This window comes from Kogia breviceps, chromosome 9 (genome assembly GCF_026419965.1).
Source record: "Kogia breviceps isolate mKogBre1 chromosome 9, mKogBre1 haplotype 1, whole genome shotgun sequence".
Taxonomy (NCBI): Eukaryota; Metazoa; Chordata; class Mammalia; order Artiodactyla; family Physeteridae; genus Kogia; species Kogia breviceps.
In genome coordinates this window covers 28,802,207-28,827,565 of record NC_081318.1, presented here as the reverse complement: position 1 = coordinate 28,827,565, position 25,359 = coordinate 28,802,207, and the positions used below count along the sequence as shown (strand labels likewise).

The 25,359-nt window shown below is 35.4% G+C and overlaps 1 protein-coding gene across 6 annotated transcripts in view; it reads left to right on the top strand.

The window, feature by feature from the left end:
• The window catches only part of PTPRZ1 (protein tyrosine phosphatase receptor type Z1), a 178,006-nt gene that overhangs the window by 121,978 nt on the left and 30,669 nt on the right, over window positions 1–25,359 (top strand). For 3 of the 6 annotated variants that reach the window (XM_067042270.1, XM_067042271.1, XM_067042269.1), the window contains 4 exons: window positions 174–300; window positions 8,749–8,795; window positions 13,213–16,786; window positions 21,688–21,832. In XM_067042270.1, coding sequence (XP_066898371.1) covers window positions 174–300; window positions 8,749–8,795; window positions 13,213–16,786; window positions 21,688–21,832 — 3,893 coding nt within the window. The remainder of the gene's footprint in view (window positions 1–173; window positions 301–8,748; window positions 8,796–13,212; window positions 16,787–21,687; window positions 21,833–25,359) is intronic. The other 3 variants (XM_059073956.2, XM_059073955.2, XM_067042272.1) reach the window with 2 other exon arrangements.

Sequence of the window (25,359 nt, the reverse complement as noted above, 5' to 3'; positions counted from 1 at the left end):
ACAAATGTCACAAGTTCAACTTAACAACATTGCATAGAATTTTTTCTCAGGTTAATAAAATATAAATTTTTCTATTGACAAATGAGAAAATCTTTTCTAAGGACCGAAGTCTAGTATGTTAGTACTCCTATGAGAATAATACACTGGTGTAATTACTGCCACCTTTCTTTTAGGGTGCTATTCTTAATAATTTACTACCCAATATGAGTTATGTTCTTCAAATAGTAGCCATATGCACTAATGGCTTATATGGAAAATACAGCGACCAGCTGATTGTGGACATGCCTTCCGATGACACTGGTAAGTGACCCCCGATATGCCTTATCTAGATAAACGAGGCTAGTTTAATTTCTGAATGCATTGGTGCTTTCTCTCTGACTTTATATTCTTTTGGCCAAAAGGCAAAATGATTTCCTTTTTAGTTCGGATCATCAGGTAATTTTGTAAAGCATGGAACTCATTTTTCATTCAGCAGATATAGTGCAGCACAATAAGTAAATTTATTCTTAATATTGAAGTTTTCTATTTGTAAAATAAGAACAGCAAAACCTATGGTAATGTCTGTACTGGCCACCAAATGAAAATAGCTAAGTAAATATAAAGTCTTTGATTTTGGAAAATAAAGAGTTGGTTTCATTTGTGTTTATTTCCTCTTTCAGCCCGCAAAGCACTTTGTAGTAAGTATATACGTGATTCAAGGATCATGTGAGGTACTTTGAAATATCTATACAAAGCATCTCAAAAGTTTATCTTAGATATTTTAATCCACTTTTTATAATTTGGTGTGGGAGAGGGAGCTTTCCTCTTAGATTTGCCAGTATTACTCCATAAAAGCAAACAAAAAAGTTGTTTCTAATTGTATTTCATTTGCATGCATCTTCTCTAAGTATTACAGGAAAATCTTTGATCTCAAGGCATATGCAATAATTGAATGAAGTGCTGACCATCATAATTTGACAATTTACAAATTTACATAACTAAATTAAAGCCTTCCTTTTGTTAGTATAAGCATTTTTTAAGTGATAGAATGGAATTATATATGTGCATATATGTGTATGCATATATATACACATACACATCATGCACATGCATGTTCGTAAATATATGCAAACATACGTACATACATAAATGTAAATATTCTTTGTTCATCCCTACCATGAGGCTACTCACTGAAACTTTCACAAGTTTTTAATGGCGATGGTTACAAGTGATATTAATTGTAGCATATTTTACTTTTACATATGGAAGGAAAACCGATGTCTGTTGATTTGCCTTTGTGGTCTATATGCCATAGCAGGGCTTTAATCTATTACAAGCTCATTCATTGATTACCTCATCATAATTGTTCTCATTAGTTGAACTTTTAAGTTAAAGAATATATGTCAGAGCATTAGATGTTAGATTATGGATCCTTCCAAACCACAGGCTACAAAACTTGCCAAGATATTTCCCAAGTTAGAGCATTGATGGCTAATGAATATTACTACTTTCATGATGGCAAAATCATTATTTAGTAATATTTCTTATGATCTGCCTCATGTCCTGGGTATAACCATCTTTCCTATTGCTTTTATTTAGCATTATTTTTCAAAATCAGGGTTTTTTTTAAATGGAATGTGAGCTCTAAGTCTTATTGAAAGGTGAGTATCAAATTAACTGACCGTGATTTCACTGTACCATATCATGCCCCTCCATTGAATGTCATCCTTCACCAAAGTTCCCCATATTGATCCACGCCCAAAATGATATCTGTAGCAGTGCACCATTGACCATGTTGGCCAATATCATATGTGAATTGTTTAAATGTGGTATATAAAAATCTCGAATATACTATTGTGTATTTTAGGATATGAATTATATTGAATACATTCACTTAACTTTACTATCTTGGTTTGATTATACCACTCTAATTTCTGAACATAAAAAAATTTCCCAGGAGTTTACAAAAAATAATTTTAGCTATTTATGTTGTACACTTTCTTATTCTAGCCACTATGCTAAAAGTTTAGACTTTCTGAATCTTTTTGTTTTTTTATTTTTGAGAGAGAAGCTTATTGCATATGGAAAAACAGATCAAATGTCTATTTTCTACAGAAGTGATTTCTTTTTTTTTTTTTTTTTTTTTTTTTAACATCTTTATTGGAGTATAATTGTTTTACAATAGTGTGTTAGTTTTCCCTTTACAACAAACTAAATCAGTTATACATACACACATGCTCCCACATCTCCTCCCTCTTGCATCACCCTCTCTCCCACCCTCCCTATCCCACCCCCCCAGGCGGTCACAAAGCACAGAGGTGATCTCCCTGTGCTATGCAGCAGCTTCCCACCAGCTATCTAATTTACATTTGATAGTGTATATATGTCCCTGCCACTCCCCCACTTCGTCACAGCCCACCCCTCCCCCTCCCCATATCCTCAAGTCCATGCTCGAGTAAGTCTGTGTTTTATTCCCGTCCTAGCACTAACCTCTTCATGACATTTTTTTCCCTTAGAGTCCATATATATGTGTTAGCATACGGTATTTGTTTTTCTCCTTCTGACTTACTTCACTCTGTATGACAGACTCCAGGTCCATCCACCTCATTATAAATAACTCAGTTTCATTTCTTTTTATGGCTGAGTAATATTCCATTGTATATATGTGCCACATCTTCTTTATCCATTCATCTGTTGATGGACACTTAGGTTGCTTCCATGTCCTGGCTATTGTAAATAGAGCTGCAATGAACATTTTGGTACATGAGTCTTTCTGAATTATGGTTTTCTCAGGGTATATTCCCAGTAGTGGGATTGCTGGGTCGTATGGTAGTTCTATTTGTAGTTTTTTAAGGAACCTCCATACAGTTCTCCATAGCGGCTGTATCAATTTACATTCCCACCAGCAGTGCAAGAGGGTTCCCTTTTCTCCACACCCTCTCCAGCATTTATTGTTTCTAGAGTTTTTGATGATGGCCAATCTGACCGGTGTGAGATGATATCTCATTGTAGTTTTGATTTGCATTTCTCTAATGATTAATGAGGTTGAGCATTCTTTCATGTGTTTGTTAGCAATCTGTATATCTTCTTTGGAGAAATGTCTATTTAGTTCTTCTGCCCATTTTTGGATTGGGTTGTTTGTTTTTTTGTTATTGAGCTGCATGAGTTGCTTATAAATTTTGGAAATTAATCCTTTGTCAGTTGCTTCATTTGCAAATATTTTCTCCCATTCTGAGGGTTGTCTTTTGGTCTTGTTTATGGTATCCTTTGCTGTGCAAAAGCTTTTAAGTTTCATTAGGTCCCATTTGTTTATTTGTGTTTTTATTTCCATTTCTCTAGGAGATGGGTCAAAAAGGATCTTGCTGTGATTTATGTCGTATAGTGTTCTGCCTATGTTTTCCTCTAAGAGTTTGATAGTGTCTGGCCTTACATGTAGGTCTTTAACCCATTTTGAGTTTATTTTTGTGTGTGGTGTTAGGGATTGTTCTAATTTCATACTTTTACATGTAGCTGTCCAGTTTTCCCAGCACCACTTATTGAAGAGGCTGTCTTTTCTCCACTGTATATCCTTCCCTCCTTTATCAAAGATAAGGTGACCATATGTGTGTGGGTTTATCTCTGGGCTCTCTATCCTGTTCCATTGATCTATATTTCTGTTTTTGTGCCAGTACCATATTGTCTTGATTACTGTAGCCTTGTAGTAGAGTCTGAAGTCAGGGAGCCTAATTCCTCCAGCTCCATTTCTAGTTCTCAAGATTGCTTTGGCTATTCGGGGTCTTTTGTGTTTCCATACAAATTGTGAAATTTTTTGTTCTAGTTCTGTAAAAAATGCCAGTGGTAATTTGATAGGGATTGCATTGAATCGGTAGATTGCTTTGGGTAGTATAGTCATTTTCACAATGTTGATTCTTCCAATCCAAGAACATGGTATATTTCTCCACCTATTTGTATCATCTTTAATTTCTTTCATCAGTGTCTTATAGTTTTCTGCATACAAGTCTTTTGTCTCCTTAGGTAGGTTTATTCCTAGATATTTTATTCTTTTTGTTGCAATGGTAAATGGGAGCGTTTTCTTAATTTCACTTTCAGATTTTTCATCATTAGTGTATAAGAATGCCAGAGATTTCTGTGCATTAATTTTGTATCCTGCAACTTTACCAAATTCATTGATTAGCTCTAGTAGTTTTCTGGTAGCATCCTTAGGATTCTCTATGTATAGTATCATGTCATCTGCAAACAGTGACAGCTTTACTTCTTCTTTTCCTATTTGGATTCCTTTTATTTCTTTTTCTTACAGAAGTGATTTCTGAGTGATCCTTTTAGACTGAGTCTATACTGGCACAAAGTATAATGTACTTGTATCATTTGTAGCACTTACACCATTTGTACAAAATAATACATATTATAACTTAATTTCTATTTGTTCAAAGGATCGGGACACCATTGAACTAATGAGGTGCTAGCTTGGACACATCATTTAATCTCCATGGATATCCCAGTCCCTTAGGGCATTTTGTACATGTTTTGGTAAAAGATGGTATTTGATTTGATATTTTACTATGATGTTACTCTTAAAAACCAAGGGTTAAAAACTTAGTTTATTCCTTAGTTATTTCTACCAAAAAGTCCTTTGTCAAAAATCAATTACCCAAAGTTGGGCTCTTCCTATTTTTGTAAAGAAAATATTAGTTCTTTCTTAGAACTCATTCTTTCTGATTGTGAAGACTACAATGACATTTCAGCCCATATATTTTCAGTTCATCATTGAAATTACATTACCTTAAAGACTGTTTCTATGGTAAATATATCACAGTAAAAGTCTTGACAGCAGTACTATCCTGTGGTTTAGTGTGATAGTACCTACAAGATTTGTAAGTTTTATGATTTATGTGGCTAATATAGATGTAAATTGCTTTTGAGTTTGCTGCTTATTTCATGGTTTTTATTAGTACCATTTCATCCTGTTAATCATGTTGTTTCATTACCTTAGTAACATTGTAATGTACCCTATTGAATTATTCTATTATTTTGGATAAGCTGTTTCCTAAATACTGTACTCTTTGTTGCTTTTGTTTAAAAGGAATGAAGGAGATCACTTATAATTGCCCTCATTCCTTCAGTCACAGATTTTAAATATTCTAATCAGTATCTGTGAAGGAAAACTCAATCTTCCAAATTGTGCATTTAACTTTGGCTAATTTGATTAATTTATCACCTGTGCATTTTAATTACATTTGCTGTTGTGTACAACAGTATCACCATAAATTAGTGTCCATTAAATTTATTATAAATCGTTGTTTTAAGATAAATGCATAAGCTCATGTTCAGAAACAATTTAAATTTGTCTTAAACAAAATGGATATTCTTTTTAAAAACTTTTTTAGAAATTTTTCTTTTTTATTTGGTTGTAACTACAATACTTATGCTTGTTTCTATCATGTAGATCTAATTATGATATAGTTATAGAGGACATTATTTAAGTACATGTTTTAGCGCCTTGATAATTACATGTGTTAAATTTAAATGCATGCTGAATTAGATCAACACATTTTCCTGTTTTGTGTGCTTTTCATTTGTATAACAATTGTCTTTGTTAAATCACTACATATTGTCCTTATTCAGCCTGTACCATACTACACTACAGGAGTTATTATATAATGAGGTTTAAAAATCACACTTTAAAGAGATTGCAGTTTACATTGCTTTTGCCTTTTTGCACTGTGAAACTTGGCTTAAAACCTTCAAACAATTAAATAAGCCTTGCTTGCCAACCTACATCAGTGTTGCTTTTTCGTGTTATGGAATGTTAATGTGTGACTAACATGCTCTTTTAGAAAATCTAACGTTGCATGTGCCTCAAAACAAAACCAGAACAAACCAATAGGTTTTGTTCTATTATCACATAAATGTGAATTTTAAGTGCTCGGTCAAAAAAGTATATTGACAATCTTCACTATGGACTTTTTGTATCCTTCATGGAGTCTGTTTTGATGAAGTGAGAAGATTCTGTAAGCCAGTATAATTTTTGAACTGTTTAATATATGTGCCTGAGTCAGTGTCTGAGTCAGACCAGTGGCCACTAAAACATTAGTTATTATTTGCAAGAAAACAGCAGACCAAAGTGTACCCATTCTGAGAGCTTGCACCAATCAGCAGCACTAGACCTTGAGTGCTATGAGCTCTCAGACCCAGGAGTATGGCTCCGATTCTCCAGGGAGATAGAAACAACGTTTCAAAATTATTTTATTTCAAAATTGTTCTGAAGAGGCTCAGCAAAAGACTTCTAGATTATTTTGGGCAGGGCTATAACGTGTTCCTGGGCAACCCCAGAATTTCGGTCAATTCAAATGATCTGAGTCTCGTAGGAAACCAAAATGAAGATCCTTCAAAGTGGGTTTTTACGTACCAACATGAAGGCACCCATACTTGGGGTATTCACCCATGAGTGTGCCATGAAATAAAGAAGGATCAAAGGGCTGCTTGGACCCGTAGGTTCTGCCCCTAGGGCCTGAAGGGGCCCAAAGGAAACTTCTTACTTCTTATTGCGGTAAACAGCAAAGCCAGTTATAGTAGAACTCACTGATCCTGATACTCGTTAGAGGATAAGATTGAGTAGAATTATGTATTTTAACTTAATAGGAAACATAATCTATACAGTTAAGTTATGCTCTGGTCAAACGATAAAAATTAATCAAATGCAATACACACAGAAAGTACTGAAAGAAAAGAAAATCAGTACTCAATGTAATAATTATGTACACCCCACCCCAACTCTGACAATAAATAAGAGAATTATCTTTGCTCATTAAAAGTATAAAGTTAGGTGAAGTTAGACCAGTTTTTAAAAACACTTCTGTAAGAACATTGAAGAGAATGGACTCTCACTGAGATGTTTTTCGGTGGCCTCTTAACAGAGGAAAATCTACTGTATAATATGTATATCACTTAACAAGCATTTGATTATGATTTGCCCTTATTAATGTTAAAGTATTTTAGAAGTACATGAAAAGGAGTGACTCCATATGAAAACATTTTCAATAAAATTATGTATTGTTCACATGCTGAAATGGGAGATTTTTACATGCATGAACTTCTCTAATTGTAGTTTTTAGAAAATCATATGAAAGGTTTTTTGGATTTCTCTCTCACAGTTTAGTTGCAACCCATTTTAAAATTCACGTATATTGGTTTCCTTGGTGGTTAAAGAGACGCAGTTGCAGACTATTGAAATCACTTTAATTTAAACATATAAAGAATAAAGAGCATGAAAAACAGGGTGGGAAAGGGTTTCACAGAGACAAAAATAGAAAAAGGAGAACACTAATGATCCAAATGAAAGTTTTCAAATTCCTTCTTTTAACAAGAAAAAAAATAATAATTGAGAGTTAAGATTTAAGACTATGATTGTTTCCCATGAATATTTTCATTTTTATAGCATCGAAAATTATTCAGGGTAAGTAACTTTAAAATAATTAAATAGTCAAGAGTATTAATTTTATCTAAGTCTTCATGGGGCCTGGGCTTACTTCTGTGTTTTACTTGAGTTCTCGTCTAAATAGAATTCAGGCACATAACTATATTTTATAGTTTTACATTTCTTAACACCTAGAAATTTTATCATAAAAATAAACTCAAGAAAGCCTATATTGTAAAACAGGCCTGGATTTGATAAATATTCAATGTTAGTTCAGTTATGCCTTTGAAAATTCTATAGACGATGCATTTCCTTTGAGGATCTGTAGAGGCATAAAAAATAGACTATAAGCAGCTTAAGGACAGTGAAGAGCATAAACTTCGGAGATGGAATGAGATTCTCTAAAGTAATAGGCATAAGAAGGGCATCTTTGTAATAATGCTCAAGCCCTCACAGTTACCCTGTCTCCCATCTTCCTGAGGCAGCTTGGATGAAGAGTGAGGAAGAGTGGTCCTCGAGCTCCTCAGTAATTTGGCAGTGGGGCTACATTCCTTGTTGCAGAGAGGGAACCAGCTCCTTATCTTTCCTAACATTTACAGACGGGTCTTGTTTTAGGATTGAGATAGCCAGGGACTAGAAGTACACTGATTCTAGCCAGTTGGGAAAATCAGACTTAAATGATCCTGGTCATTATATCCCTCGCATAGATGGCATTAGTTGAGTATCCCTGGGAAGAAGGTGTGGGGCTAACCCCGGCCAGTCCTTCCTGCTGCCAATCCAGGCTGGACCTGCTGGAATACATTCTTCCTTTTATCTGGTGCAGTACCCTGTGTACAAATACGTATGAGCCCAAATCTGAAGGATAAAAAGACCTACTTGATATTCAGTCAGAAGTGGACCTTGAGGAATAAGTAGTTGAATAAGAAAATAAATCCATCAATTCTCCCCTGGCATTTTCCCAACTATGCTTTTATCAGCCATGCTAAGAATGAAAGTAAGTCTACACTGATGAAAAATTACTTGGGTTTCATTACACCCAATAATATCAGCCTCACTGTCCCCTTCTCCTTTCTTAGCTTCAATCACAGTTAGGGTAAGAATAGGGAAGGGAGTTGGAGTGGAGGATAGAGATGAAGGTTTTGAGTGCAGTTTCCTGTACGTTTATGTAGTGTTGTGTTATGTAATATTCAGTAGTCTTGAAAACTGAAATTCGAAGTTTTTATTTTGGGCAATTCTGTATTTTCCAAACTAACAGTCTTTTTTTTCCCCCTTTTCCCTCTTTCCATCCAACGGTTGACCCATAAAGCTGAAATAGTTGAATAAAAATGTTAATAATTTTGTTTTTAATTTTGTAGAACTTGACCTCTTTCCTGAATTAATTGGAACTGAAGAAATAATTAAGGTATCATAGCTACTTTTTATTCAAGTGCTTTAAAATTAAGAAGTCTGGTTTGAATTACCAGTTAGGTTTCAGATGTTGCATCAATAAAAAGTTCATGTTGCATTATTCATTGTTTGTGGGATTAGTTGCTGAGCTTCGTAGATAGACATGTAATTAATAAACATGATGATTATTTTATGAAGAAGTTGGAAGACACTTTAATTGGTAAAATTTTTAAAAAGAGCTATAAAAGGCTTGTTGATAATTAGAAAAACGGTGAACTTTAAAAATAATGATAGCTATGAACTATAGCCACAAATTGGAATTTTTTCATGTTCAGATGTTTCTAAAAGACTAAAATAATATTTAAGCAATCCTTAATATTGTACAGCTTATTTTTAACAAACTTAACCAATGATTGACAGATTGATAATAAATATGAGTCAAAGTATAAATTGTGTATATTCTTTTGCCCATTTAATTTGATTATTTTTGTTTGGACTACTTATATTATAAATGTCTGTTGCTAGCACAAGGTCCTTTAAGTAAATGGGCATCTAAGGATATTTATAAATTTTAACATTGTCTTAATTTTTGAAATAGAGAGAAAATGACTGTTTATGTCTTATATTCAGTATTTCATCCTAAGCCCAAATGTGCTATTCATTATAACTGAGACTATATGATAAAGCCAGGTTCTATTGTTAATGATAGTATGAATTTGTCCATAAGTACATATGTGTGTATGAGCTGGTAACTTGTGAAAACTAATTCTACTGTCTAGTAATAAATAGCAATTAAGTTGTGTTTTCACAGATATAATTACCTCAATAATTTATTTATCTTATGGCAATTATCTCTTACAAAGGACTGTTTTACCAAAATGACCAGTCCGCATTTCATCAAGAGTTCACAGAACTCAGCTAAGGATATCTCTATGTGTCTGTGTGTGTTTGCATGCACGCACGTGTGCACATGCATGTGGATATGAATATACCTAGAAATGATTACCAGAATCAAGTCAAAGGCAAGAAGAAGAAATTATCTTTACAAATCATTGGTTTGTGTCTTAGTCAGTTTGGGCTGCTATAACAAAATACCATGAACTAAATGGCTTATAAACAGCAAACATTTATTTCTCACAGTTCTGGAACCTGGGAGTCTAAGATCAGGACACCAGCACTGCCGGGTTCTGATGAGAGCCCCTTCTGGATTGTTGACTACAGACTTCTTGTTCTGTCTTCATATGGCAGAGAGCAGAGCAGAAGAAGCAGTCTTTCATGACTCTTAATATAAGGGCACTAATCCCATTCATGAGGGTTCTACCTTATGACCTCATCTAATACTAATGACCTCCCAAAGGCCCCACCTCCTAAGACCATCACTTTTGGGGTGTAGGGCTTCAACATGTGAATTTAGGGGGGACACAAACACAGTTCATAACACGATTCACTTTCATCGATTCATGCAGGAATGAATGATAGAGGTTGCAAACATCTGGAATGTATCGGTGATGGTTCTAAGCTTGAATATGGAAATGAATAGTTTGGGAGATGTTCCTCAAATTCTCTTCCAATAGGAATGCATGCCTTTGAAAGACAGAGTATCTCCAGCACTATCAAGGCTTTACAATAAAAAAATTTTAATAGAAGTTGTGAAGGATAACAGGTGTGATCCAGATCAAAACCATAGTGAAAGAGAGATTCACAATAACCCCATAAGAAGTTATAGGAAACAGTGTCCATTAAAATATTTGTGGTTTCAGATATGTATAAAGTAATCTTAGAACATGAATCATATATTCTTCTTGAAATGTTGACATGAGATAATATGACCTCATAGAGATGTACAAGACTTAGTTGGGTGGGATTAATGAAAGGTCCATCACTTTCATCAGATTCTAAGAGGTATCTGAGCCTCACAGTCTAAAATCTGCTAGAAAGGAAAGCAATGAAAGGGATATGTGTGTTTAATGTGTGTATAGGTTTTTTTTTTTCCAAAAGATCGAATAGAAGAAAAGGTGAGTGGCATTATGTTTTAAGAACAATTTTATAGACATCTTCATAGCTTGTGATAGGAGGATGATAAAGGAGGTTCATGTGGGAATCTAAGAAAAGAGGAAGAGAAGCAATGTTATTGTGGGATTTGATAGAAATTGTCAGATCATATAGAGAAGATAGATGACATGTGTTTTGGGAACTTTACTGTGAAGAGAAGGGGAGAGGTAAAATGAATACTAGATGTTGAATTAGAGATTTTCCTTTATGTTCCTTTTAAATAGGAGAGATCTGAGTTTAAGCTGATGAGAATGATCCATTCAAGAAAGCAAAAAATGTAAAATACAAAATAGAGGGAAATAGTTGTATTCAGTTCCCGAGAAGATGATAGAGAATGGATTAGAACACAAATGTAGGAAATAGAAAGGGAGGGGAACATCTCTTCAGTTACAACAGGATGAGAGGGGCAGGGGTGGATTTTGTTGGTCCCGGTTTTTGATGTTTTAGCATTAGGAGGAGGTGTGTTTTTGTCTAGTGGCTTCTACTTTCTCTATAACCAGGAAAGCCATCTGCTGAGAATGAGGAGAGAAGGAAATGGAGATTTGAATAGAGCAGAAAACAAGTTTGAAAGTCTTGATAAAGGATAAGAGTGTGGAGTGATACCAGAAAACTAGGCAAATATCCAGATTTGCAAAGATGAGGAAGAGTTCAGAAACTCCATATTGCAAAGTTTAACATTGATCCTCAGAGAAACTCTGGATCAGATTATAAAACAAACGTTTGTGAGAACTTCTAAGGAAAGAAGAGTATCTTTCACCAAGAGCGAGTCAAGGCAAACTTTTCTTATTTCCTTTTACATGAAGTTTTGGGGCTTGACAATTAGGGGAATATTTATTCAGGAAATTATTTGGTAAAATCTCCTGGTTGTCCTTGTGAACAAGGCATCAAACAGAATGCAAAAATTTTATCAAGAAATGCCACTAGTGAGGAAATGTATCTGCGGAATCTAAGAGAATATCCATTTTTAACGACTCACTTCTCAGGATTGTCACATGTGCCTTAAAATAAAAAAAAAAATACTTAAAATCAACTGAATAATTAAGCTCTGGATAATGATGCAGATATTAAGCTTGAAAGCTTGTGTTTCATACAGTGCCGCTTTCCGTGCGTATGAGACAAAAGCTCATGAGCACACGTGGTTAAAGATTCAGATTCTTTCTACGGATATTGGTCACGTTCTCACTGACTAATTTGTACTCGGTAACTTTTTTCTTTTTTTCTTTTTTTTTTTTTTTCTTTTTTGTGGTATGTGGGCCTCACTGTTGTGGCCTCTCCCGTTGCGGAGCACAGGCTCCGGACGCTCAGGCTCAGCGGCCATGGCTCACGGGCCCAGCCGCTCCGCGGCATGTGGGAGCTTCCCAGACCGGGGCACGAACCCGTGTCCCCTGCATCGGCAGGCGGATTCTCAACCACTGCGCCACCAGGGAAGCCCACTTGTTTCTTTTTTTAAGGCACATGGCCTTAAGAAGTCTAATAGATGGCAGTGCTAACAAACTTACAAAATCCAGTCCCATGTGGACAAAAAATATCATATCTTGATACGTTTGGCAATTTAGTTTTCTAAACATATGATTAGATGTTTTATAAAATGCACAGTTTTTTTAAAAAAAAAAAGAAAGCATGGGTTTTAGTTAACCTCTAGCCAGATAACTCCTGGGCCATTATAGTGATTAAGTGTTCATGAAAGACTGGGTCACCTGAATAGTGTTTCTAAAGGAAACACGAAATTTAACGACCAGTACTAGAACCATATTTTGACACGTTGTCTTTAAAATGTCTGCCTCCGTCTAAGATGAAATTCTCAGGGAAAAGTATTTAAAACAAAATAATAAACGACACCAAAAACCTCTTCCTGTCCTAAACCTTCCTCTTATGATGGCTTAAAAATTGTGATTTATCCTTAATATATACAATGAAATATTCTGAATATACAGCTACTTTTGTCTTTGAAATAAGCTGTTTCATTGCCATTTCACAATACAAGAAGCTAATTGCTATTTAGCTTGTCGCCAGATGACCTGAACAGAGAAATATAAACACAAGAAAATAAATACTGTGTTACATAACACTCTCAGTAAGTAAATACCACTACAATGTGTCTTCTTTTCAAAGTTGTGGCATTTGTTAATTTACTTCCTTTCATCAAATCAAATAAAAAGTAGCCATAAATAAGATGTTTTCATTAAGTTTAGTTACTCTCCCTCAAGGGTGGATAATAATGCTTATAGGATAGTCATGGCTTCTACGGGGTGGTGCTTTATGAGAAGTTCCCCAAATCCCACAAGTGAAGATTCACAGCATAATGCAGTATAAGATATTATTAAGATTTCATTTTTCTCTTATTTCCTTATGTCCCATTAAATCTTATTTGTTTTTCAAAGGAGGAAGAAGAGGGAAAGAACACTGAAGAAGACACTGTCATGAAGCCCGGTAGAGACGGTACCACAAACCAAATCAGGAGAAAGGAACCCCAGATTCCTACCACAACAAACTACAACCAAGTAGGGACGAAATACAATGAGGCCAAGACTAACCGGTCCCCAGCAAGAGGAAGCGAATTCTCTGAAAAGGGCGATATTCCCAACACATCCTTAGATTCCACCTCCCAACCAGTCACGGAATTAGACCCAGAAAAAGATGTTCCTTTGACTTCACAGACTGCGACCCAGCTACCATCTCTCACTCTGGCAGGCACTTCAGCCTCTTTAAGTGATGGCTCTAAAACTGTTCTCAGATTTCCACAGATGAACTTGTCTGGGACTGTGGAATATTCAAATACACTTTCTGTAACGGAATCTCAAGAGGTATCTACTGATACCAGTGGGGAAGAGAGCTTATTGACTAATTTCAAGCTCAGTACGGAAGCCGATGATTCTTCAGGCTCCAGTCCTGCAACTTCCGCTGTGCCATTCGTTTCTGAGAGCATATCCCGTGGCTACGTGTTTTCTTCAGAAATCCCAGAGGCGGTCACGTACGATGTCCTTATACCAGAATCTACGAGAAATGCTTCAGAAGATTCAGCCTCCTCAGGTTCGGAAGAATCTCTAAAGGATCCTTCCGTCGATGGAAATGTGTGGTTTCCTGGTACTCCAGGTGGGACAATACTGCCTGATGTGGGATCAGGTAGAGAGAGCTTTCTCCAGACTAATTACACCGAGATGGATATTGATGAATCTGAGAAGACAGCTGAGTCCTCTCCTCCAGGCCCACTGGTGTCACAGGGTCCCTTGGTCACAGATATGGAAATGCCACATCCTTCTACCTTTGCGTACTTCCCAACTGAGGTAACACCTCATGCTTTTACCCCATCCTCTGGACAACATGATTCGGTCTCCACCGTCAACCTGGTACCCCCGCAGACAACTCAACCGGTATACAATGGTGAGACACCTCTCCAACCTTCCTACAGTAGTGAAGTCTTTCCTCTAGTCACCCCTCTGTTGCTTGACAATCAGATCCTCAACACTACCCCTGCTGCTTCAAGTAGTGATTCGGCCTTGCATGCTACGCCTGTATTTCCCAGTGTCGGTGTGTCATTCGAATCCATCCCGCCTTCCTATGATGATGCGCCTTTGCTTCCATTTTCCTCTGCTTCCTTCGGTAGTGAATTGTTTCGCCATGTTTCTCAAATCCTTCCACAAGTTACTTCAGCTCTTGAGAGCGATAAGGTGTCCCTGCATGCTTCTCTGCCAGTGGCTGGGGGTGATTTGCTATTAGAGCCCAGCCTTGCTCCGTATTCTGATGTGGTGTCCCGTCAGACCACTACTCCTGCTGCCTCAGAGACCTTGGAATTCGGTGGTAGTGCACCTGGTGTGCTTTATAAAACGCTTATGTTTTCTCAAGCTGAACCGTCCAGCAGTGATGTCGTGATGCATGCACGTTCTTCAGGGCCTGAACCTTCTTATGGCTTAACTAATGATGAGGGCTCCCAATACCTCTTCAGTGTGTCTTACAGTTCTGCAGTACCTGTGCATGAGTCTGTTCAGGGTTCCTTACTTAGCAGCTCTAACCACGTACCGATGCCTGAGTCTCCCTTAGTAACCCCAAGCGCACCGCTGCTGCAGCCTACTCGTGGCCTCTCTGGTGATGGGGAGTGGTCTGGAGCCTCCTCTGATAGTGAATTTCTTTTATCTGACACAGATGGTCTGACAGCCTTTAACGTGTCTTCACCTGTTTCTGTAGCTGAATTTACATATCCAGCATCTATGCTTGGGGATGATAACAAGCTGCTTTCTAAAAGTGACATAATAAATGGAAATGAGACGGAACCACACATTTCTTCTTTCAGTGAGCTGATTTACCCTTCTGAAAGCACAGTCGTGCCCGACCTCTATGATAATGTAAATAAATTGAATGCATCTTTACAAGAATCCCCTGTTTGCACTTCTAGCACAAAGGGCATCCTCCCAGGGCTTCTTGCTTTTACTGCTACTAAGGTTTTTGATCATGAGATTAGTCAAGTTCCAGAAAATAACTTTCCAGTTCAGTCTTCACACGCTGTATCTCAAGCATTTGGTGATACTTCGCTTAAGCCTGTGCTTAGTGCAAACTCAGAGCCAGCATCCTCTGACCCTGCTTCTAGTGAAATGTTATCTCCTTCAACTCAGCTCTTATTTCATGAGCCCTCAGCTTCTTTTAATACTGAAGTATTGCTGCAACCTTCCTTTCAGGCTTCTGATGTTGACACGTTGCTTAAAACTGCCCTTCCAGCTGGGCTTAGTGATCCAATATTGGTTGAAACCCCCAAGGTTGATCACATTAGTTCTACAATATTGCATCTCATGGCATCAAATTCTACTTCAAGGGAAAACACGCTGCACGCTACATCTGTACCAGTCTCTGATGTGTCGCCTACTTCTAATATGCCCGCTGCTTCACTTCAAGGTTTAACCATTTCTTACGCAAGTGAGAAATATTTTGAACCAGTTTTGCTTAAAAGCGAAAGTTCCCAGCAAGCGGTACCTTCATTGTACAGTAATGATGAGTCGTTCCAAACTGCCAATTTGGAGCTTAACCAGGCCGCCCCCCGAGAAGGAAGGCATGCATTTGCTACTCCTGTTTTATCAGTTGCTGCACCACCAGATCCGCTTATAAATAAGCTTGTTTACTCTGATGAAGTCTTCACCTCTGCCAAGGGTTCCATGTCTGATGAGGTATTGGCTGGTATTCCAACAGTTGTTTCTGATACAGTTGTAACTGCTGATCATTCTGTCCCTTTAGGAAACGCGTATGTTTCCATTTCAGTTATTTCTCCCAACAAAGATGGTCCTGTAACCACAACCAAGTTGCTGTTTCCTTCTAGAACAACTTCTGAGCTGACTCAAAGTGCCAGATCTGATGCTGATTTAGTGGGTGGTGGTGACGATGGTGATACTGATGATTACGATGATGATGATTATGATGGCAGAGATAGAGATGGCTTATCCATAAATAAGTGTATGTCGTGCTCCTCCTATAGAGAATCCCAGGAAAAGGTAATGAATGATTCAGACACCCAGGAAAACAGTCTTGTGGATCAGAATAACCCAGTCTCATACTCACTATCTGAGAATTCTGAAGAAGGAAATAAAGTCACAGGTGTAATATCAGACAGTCAGACTGATATGGACAGAAGTCCTGATAAATCACCACCAACAAATGTGCCACCCCAAAGGCACAATGATGGAAAACAGGAAAATGACGTTCAGACTGGTAATGCCCTGCTTTCTTTCAGCCCAGAATCTAAAGCTTGGGCAGTTCCTACAAGTGATGAAGAGAGTGGATCAGGGCAAGGTACCTCAGATAGCCTTAATGATAACGAGACTTCCACAGATTTCAGTTTTCCAGATATTAATGAAAAAGATGGCGATGGGGTCCTGGAAGCAGGTGACTCAGAAATAACCCCTGGATCCCCACAATCCTCAACACCGACTGTTGCTAGCAGGCACTCAGAAGTATTCAGCATTTCAGAGGCAGGTTAGTTATGGATCCAAGGGATACATTGAGGTGTGGTGGCCTTCTGCCTCAAAAAGTAGAAAAATCATGGGAAGAGACATTTGGTAAAAGGGCCATCATTTTTGAAAATCAAGATATTCACAAATCAATTTACAGTTTTTAAAATACGATTTTATTCATTATTTCAAATGCATACTCAACGTGTTTTGATCCTCCAGTTAACACTCTCCAAAATAGATAAGGTGATTTTATTTATTGTCAATTTTTTCGTATTCTGCAAGATACCTATTACATGTGAGAGCAATTATTGTGTGCATAATACATTTTCAGTACACTGCTTTTTAAATGATAGATTGGAGTGTGTTTTAGGGGATTTTAATTTTAATGTTTACTCATATTCTAAAATAAGTTGTCAACTAATTCTATTGAATTATAAAAGGAATTATAAACTCTGATAATAATACGATATATGTACCACCTCTCTCTGATCCACCCAGTGGAAAGGAGTTAGATAATTGCACATCCACATCAGCTTGGGGGCTTTAAAAAAAGTTCTATTGCTAAGTTTTGAGAGTTCATGGTAAGATTTTTTTTTAAGATTTTAATTTTTTTAAAATTGTCTTTGATTACCATAATGTTGCCTAAAGAGGGCAGTGTGAACTAACAAAATACATTCTACTTTATACTTGCTGTTATACACCTTTCTGAGAACTTAAATAACGGCCATTAATATGCATAGTATGTATAGGTATTGTATGACAAGATGTACAACACTAGAACATTTTCTGTAGAAATGCATTTCATTTGTTAATGTATTTTATGCAAATTAATTTTATCAGCCAGATGTTTCTTTGAGCAGATTACTTGCAGCATATAAAATGCAGATGTTTGCTTTAGATGCCAATGGGGGAGAAAAGGGGAAATTCAAAACCATTAAGAATATGAAATACTAGATAATTTCATTGCATTGATCATAAGAGTTTTATAATTTGCTTTTATTACATTTTAAGGCATTTTTTAAATCAACAATGAAAATATTTAAATCTCAACAGTAAGTCAAAAGATAGGCTAAAGTAAATCTTGCACTCTTATTGCATAAAAGTAGGTATGTAAAATCCAGAACATAGACAACAATCTCATTGGTATAGTTTTCCTCTTTGTTATTTCCATCCCTTGAATTAGCTATCTACTTTTCCTTCAGTGCAGCAGCGATTAAAAGTTTGTACATTTTGATAGAGAAGTTTTTCTACATTCTGACTTGATAACATTTCGTTCCAGTTTAAACACTTACATTCTGTTATGTGAAAATGAGTAAGGAATTCATGAATCACCATATTTCATTAGTGTTGCCATGTATATGAATTGTTATCTGGCTTCAAACATAGTTCTTGTGTTTTTTTAATTTTTATTAGATTTATTTAGAAATAAAACATCAGGAATCCATCCATTTTTCTATCTTTTTAGGTAGTGACATCATCTGTACATTCTTGCTAGATTATGCTGTTATGGAAAGACTATATATACTGTAAAATGCCAAAACTTAAATTATTGACTAAAACTTAGCAATTTCTCTTCAATGCACTAATTAGATTTATTTAATTTGAGTATGTTCTCCCACTGATGAGGAAAACAATACAAATATAACATCTAACAGCAGCAAGTAACATAATTAATGAAGTAAATAAGATCATACAGGATTAGGGGAAAATTCTTGCCTATTTTTAAAACATATCTGTAAAAAATCATATGTAGTCTGTCTTATCCAATAATTGAATATGCCTCTTTATCAAATGCATATAGACTAATTCTGAAACTTATCATTTTATTACCTACTTCTAGAATGTAGAATAATTTACAAAACATGCTCGTCAAAATAATATAGATAAGGCAGATATTAGTATCTGCAATTTATGAATGCATAAACTGAGTCCCAAAGATACTAGATTGCTTGATCTAGGTCACATAGGGAGTTAATAAAAAACTGAGATTGGAAACATGTGTCATTGGTGTCTGTCTCTTAGGGACTACGTTTTCATGATTGAGAACAATAAAATATATATAAGGCTTAATTTGTAATACCAAAGTTCTACTGTTTTATTTTCAAAGTGAATTTTAAAATATTAATCTTAGTTCTTTTTTTCTAATTGTCTATTAGCACATTTTTGTCTTATCATTTAGGTAACTCATATACGCTACAGAGCCATATCCAAAAAGATATTTAGTGTCAACTAATGAATATAAAAATCAGTATAACTAGTTGTTCCTCATTATAGTATATACAAAGCAGCCAGTGGACTGTCTACTTTCATGGTGGTATCTCATCTTATATAAAATATCTAAGTTTCATTATATGTAATTACCATGGATTTATCATTCTTACTCCCTAATTAAAAGGTTTGTTTTAAAATCAGACATCCCAGAGAACTTATGAAAAAAGTCTATATACAGTATGACTCTGTGTGTGTGCATGTGTGTGTATAGTGCATGTATATAGAGTGTATAATATATATGTGGTAATTTGTTATATATTTTATGTGTTATATATCTTACATATGTATCACACATTTGATCATACATATCTCATATATGTATGCACATACATGTATATAAATGAGATATGTATGTATCTAGATACATATATGTATATACACATACGGCAGTGAATATTTGTGGTCATTGAAGACCAGTATAATTATATAACCTCAATTTGTATGTAAGTTAACATACATCATTGCTTCTCAAACTTTAATGTGGATCAGAATCACCCAGAGGACTTGTTAAAACACAGATTGCTGGGTCTTAGCCACAGAGTTTCTGATTCAGTAGATTTGGGATGGTTGGAGAGGGGCTGAAAATGTGCATTTCTAACAAGTTCCAGGTGATGTCGATGCGGCTATTCTGGGGGACACACTTCAAGCACGACTGAAATAGACAATAATACTAACCTCCATTTGTAGATACAAATCTGCAAATTTGTAGATTCTAGGTACCAGAGACTTTGCTAAGTGGCTTATTTCCTTTGTCAACCACAAACTTTCTACTTAGGTAACAATAATTACAATAGAAACAATGTAAAGACAATTGTGTATAAAGCAAGATGCTTTCCTAAATTTCTTTTAGAAATACAGGTACCTTCATCGTCAGATTATTTAGGCTTCTAGATGAGTCTCCCTACAATATGTAATGGCCAGAGCATATGATTAACATAATAAAAGGTAAAGTTCAGCCTTCTCTCACAAGAACGTTAACTACAGCTCAGGGATCAGTTGACTTACAATATTCCCACTTTTTAATACAGCTTTATTATTTCTAGCCACAACTTTGAATTCTGCTTTTTTCTAGCAAATCCTTCCATAGTTATAAAAACAAACATCTTGGGACATTTGGTTGTCACTTATAGATGCATTTCCTATATGAGTGGATTAAATTCTTGACCCTTTCTAAATCATCTCTTCTTACAGAAGGAAGCTATCATTTTAACTCTTAAGTTCTCTCCAGTTAGATTAATTTCAATGCTATATTTATGAATTTGTGACTATCAAATTTATTCTCAAATATTTTCAACTAAATTGATAATATTTTCAATTAAATAGATTGCTGTTGTCTCATATCACTAAGAGTAAGATACTTGGTATAAAAGCACCAAACTTACCAAATGTGTAGGAGGCAATGTAGACTCTGATGAGGAGCTTAAACTTAGTTATTCCAGAAGTTCTACAGGTAGACAGGATAAGGGCTGTTACTTTGTAGCAGTGTCAGCGTATCATCCTGGTAGAATGGTTCTAATGTTCAATCATCTTGGTTTCACACTGCACACACCTCATAGTAAAAGGGAAGAATTGTGACTGGCCACTGATACCCTGAAGTTCTGAAGCTTTTTTTTTTACCAACTTAGAATGATAGCTTCAGTTGCAGTGCTTTTGAAAATGCTAGAATAATAATGTACCTGATTGGTCACAAAAATAGTTATTTGCCATCTTTTAAAATTAACCAAAGGACAGAATTTAGACTTTTTCATAATTTACACTTGCATATTTACAAAGAATTTCTTAGATCTGTGCATTCCTTCAGTTTACATGCAATAGTATTTTTATTTTTGATAAAGAAAAACGGTAAGAAGGGCATTCAAAATAACATCTTAAAAGCAACCTACGTTTAAATGTTAAATCGTTTGCTGGATTGAAGGGTTATCCTAATGTAAGGAGGGTCATCCTAGGATTCTCTCTTCATGAAATTATTAATTGCTCCTAATTATTTACCCAACTGTGGGATTAAAAATATTTCCGTTACAATTAATTTTGGGAAATCAAGATTATATGTGGTGATTCCGGAAGTAGCACTGTTTTTCTTGATCATTTTATTTAAAAACTGAATAGTTTTCTTATTTTAACATTTTCATTTCCCTTTTAATAAGCTTTTCAAGGCAATATTATACTTCTTGCCATGGCACCTCTTCCAGGGTGCCAGTCTTTGTTGGGTTATTATAGTTCTTCAGCTCTGATAGGCTGACTTTATTTTTCTCTTTTTTTTGTGAGTTTATTAGTTTGTTTGATCTGTAACACTATGTTAGTCACTGTTACACAGCGTAGTGATTTGATATGTCTGTACATTTCAAACTGATCACCACAATAATTCTAGTTACGATCTGTCACCATACAAAGATATTACATAGTTATTGACTGAATTCCCCACACTGTATATTTCATTCCCATGACTCACTTATTTTGCAACTGGATAGCCTGCCTTACTTTTTAAGCTTTGTGTTAACTTAAATTAGCTTATGATCATAGACATTGGTTGTCTCATAGAGTCAAAATTTTAAAGGTAAGCAACAGCAATGAAGATTGCAGTTATTCGGTTGAAAAATGTTGTGCTTTTCCTTAAGCTTAAATATCAACTTTCTCAATTTTCTCCGACTACAGAGGCCAGTAATAGTAGCCATGAGTCTCGTATTGGTCTAGCTGAGGGGTTGGAATCCGAGAAGAAGGCAGTTATACCCCTTGTGATCGTGTCAGCCCTGACTTTTATCTGTCTAGTGGTTCTTGTGGGTATTCTCATCTACTGGAGGTAAGTTGAGTGTTTGTTTTGGATATACATTTCATAAAGCTCAGATTTTGCCTGTGTTTTACCTGAATGCTTTTCAAAGCATATTCAAAATTCCCTTTACTTGAGAGCTACCATTAATTTATCCATGTAACTATGAGTAAGGTGAATTTGTGAATCCAAAGACATAATAATAAAAGATTTGACTGTTCTTCATACTTCTGTCAAACAATTAAAGGCGAAATGGAGGAACTTTGGCTTCAGTTAATGTTTAATACAGTATTTTGACAGTTGCACTTTCATATTAATCTAATTAGCATTGAAACATTATCATGGCATTTAATATAAATCTAAGCTTCTCAGTTAAATGCTCCAGCTGTTATAACTTTAAGTTATTGTTTTAGAAAATATAGTTTTTGATATAGTAAAATATACTTTTATAGCAGCAGATTTTGTACAAGATACATATCAATTGCATACTAATACAAAAAATGATAACCCATACACAAAGGTAAATATTAAGCATTAAAATATAAATATAATTTGAAAATAAAGTAAATGACTATATTAAGATGGATGGGATTTTTAAATTCATTATAATTTGCCTTGAGGATGAGATAGATTTAGCTTCATTCTTATCAATAATCTATTGAAACCTTTAAAGGACAAGGAAAATTGTACCCACTGTAAGCTTCCCATCCCACAGCAAGCAGAACACTGCAAAGTAGTAAGTTTACTAGGGACACAATGTGAATCAGTATAACTGTTACAACTGTGTCTGTTGGAAAACAAGGACTTTATGATGATATAAGGAATCATATCTGTAAACTAAGAAAGGATATAGCTTAGTACTTTATACTTTTGTTTTAAAAGAGAATTTTGTTCAGAAGATTTATAATCAATTTCTTTTTTTTTTAAGCAACCTCTGTCTGTAAGTTCATATCACCACTCTTTGTGTTATTCCAAAATATATTCTCTCTGTTTATTCAAAAATATTTAGTATGTTTATTGACTGTTTCCCATGTGCCTAGTACTCCGTGAACTACTATGGGAAAGTATAAAAGAAGGAATGAATGAATGAATGAGAATCACCAGTGTCAAGAAATTTATGCTTATTGAGGAGAAAGAATTTTCCATGCAAAATTTATTAAAAAATACACAAAAGTATATGCATGGCAGCTGAAATCTCTAATGCTAAGAGAGGTCAGAGAAAAAGGGATCTTGATAAGCCAGAATGGGCAGGGTAACTGTAAAATGTCAGGCTTGAGCTGGATAGGATTCAGAAAGAGGAGCTAAAGGAGAAGGGCATTCCAGGCAGTGTCTTATGTAACTTGAGTACAGAGTGTTAGTTTAAAATATGAGCACTCTTAGGGTTTTATGTATATATTTTATAATCTAACTATCAAATGTCCTGATAAGATTTGTTAGTCTTACTTACCCATTTACAAATTTCACATATCTGTCCAACTCACAACCATTTGAAGTTGATTCACTTCCAAATGTAACTTTTTAGATCAGTAACACGAATACACAAGGGGTATTATTTGCTGAATTACAAAGTGACAATGTTAGTGCATTCTTCAAGGTTTGTGTGAATTATTCAAATTCCAGCGTACCTGCATTTGTGAGCAATATGATTTCACTATCCAATATGGAAACATTTTCGACCTTTGTGGAAACTACAGCCTGCAGAAAGGTTTAAAAATCTAATGGCATACCAACAAGAGTCCTAATAGGTGTATGGTCCTTATACGTTTTTCCAGTTTATATAGTAAAACACTTTTCCGACCTAATTCTTTAGGAGAAAAAATAATCGCAAAGTGGTATAATAAATCCTCTCTTTTGTCTAATTTATCTAATTCGGTCTCTCATGTTTTGTGTAAACCTTGAGAAGGAGCATGTCGTAGCAGGAAGACAGAACAAATCAGAGGTGATAAATCTGGATCCCTTTCCCAGTTCTTCCTGACATTTGCTGTATGGCCTTGGGCAAGTCACTTACCCATCTCGGAATGAAACTTTCCTCTTTTTACCATTTGGGGGGAAAGATCATCTTTAAGATTGCAATCAGACTTTCTTTAGGGTCTCTGTGATGAATACAGCATGATGAATGTTGTTTCATATTTGTATAAGGATCCAAAAAACTGGAATCATAATTACACATTTCTAGCTTTTAATTCTAAATACTGTGATGAAAAGGTGTAAATTAAATAATCAGATTAACATTGATTGATAGGACCTATGTCTATAAGTTTAAGACAGTCATCACTTTTTTCCTCATGGCTGAGTGATAATTAGCAGAAGACAGTTATCAACACTTAGCACATAGACGTGAAGACATTCACTGCTGATACAGAACAGATGGACCATAGATATTGAATCTTGTCATACATTAAATAATGTGCCTGGAAATTATTTTCCAGATGTTTTAAGGTATAATTTACGTGAGCCAAATCGTAAGTTTTAAAACACAAAATGACTTCCATAAAGAATATTTTCAAAAAGTTCTTTTTAAAGACAACAAAGGGTAAATTTTGGAGAGCTTTTTTAATAGTTAGAATCTGAAAAATACCAAGGCTATATTCAACAAAACAGCACTCCATCAAAAGCTATATAGAACAGAACTTTCCATAGACACACTTGTTCTGGCTGGGGAGAGTGGGAAGAGAAGCAATATGAATTCTCTCTTGATCTTAAATTTAAATCTGTGGGTCACTAGTAGCTACCAACCCAGAATGGAGGCCTCCCAGTCCCATGCTGCCTTTTAAGTAGAATGTCACTTCCTAGGTAAGGACTGTACTATAAAGTGTACCTAAGCCATGCACAGAGGATCTTCATCCAGAATTTATCCTGTACTATTTTAATTTTAATTTTTCCCACTTTTAAGCTTATTGGTATGATCTATAAGATTCTTTTGTTACTTATTAATGCAAGTAACATTACAAGACCACTTATTTTCTAAAACCAACAAATGTTTGATTACATAGCTGAAAAGTATAGAGCTGGTATATATCCAGATAACTACGATGAATATTAGCAACATGTTAAACCACTATACTAATATGTTTTAATTTATCTTTTCCTATTCTAAGAGATGCTACCTTCTTCCCATTCTCTCAGACACATCCTCTATCCATCCATCCATCCATCTATCCATTCAGTTTTCTCTAGTTATGTATTCCACCTCTCCCTCCCAAATGTTTTGAAATTTTAGGTTAATCTCATTTGAGGCTCAGGTAGGCAAGAGAGTCTAGGATGCAGCCGAATACTTTATGGTTGGTGGAATTTACTTACTACTGGAAATCCATCTAATCATTCAACACTTAATACCTATTGTACTCCTGGCATTGTATTAAAAATTGAGTCTACATAAATCAAAAGACATGGCCCCATCTTTAAAAAAAAAACATCATGAGGATAAAAGCACAAAACAAATATACTGCAAAATATTGTAGCCACCAATTAATTAAAATATTTAAAATAAAATAATGGAGAATAATGTCCAGGAAGTGAAGGTCATCCTTGGATTAATTAAGCATACTTTTCAAGGCAGT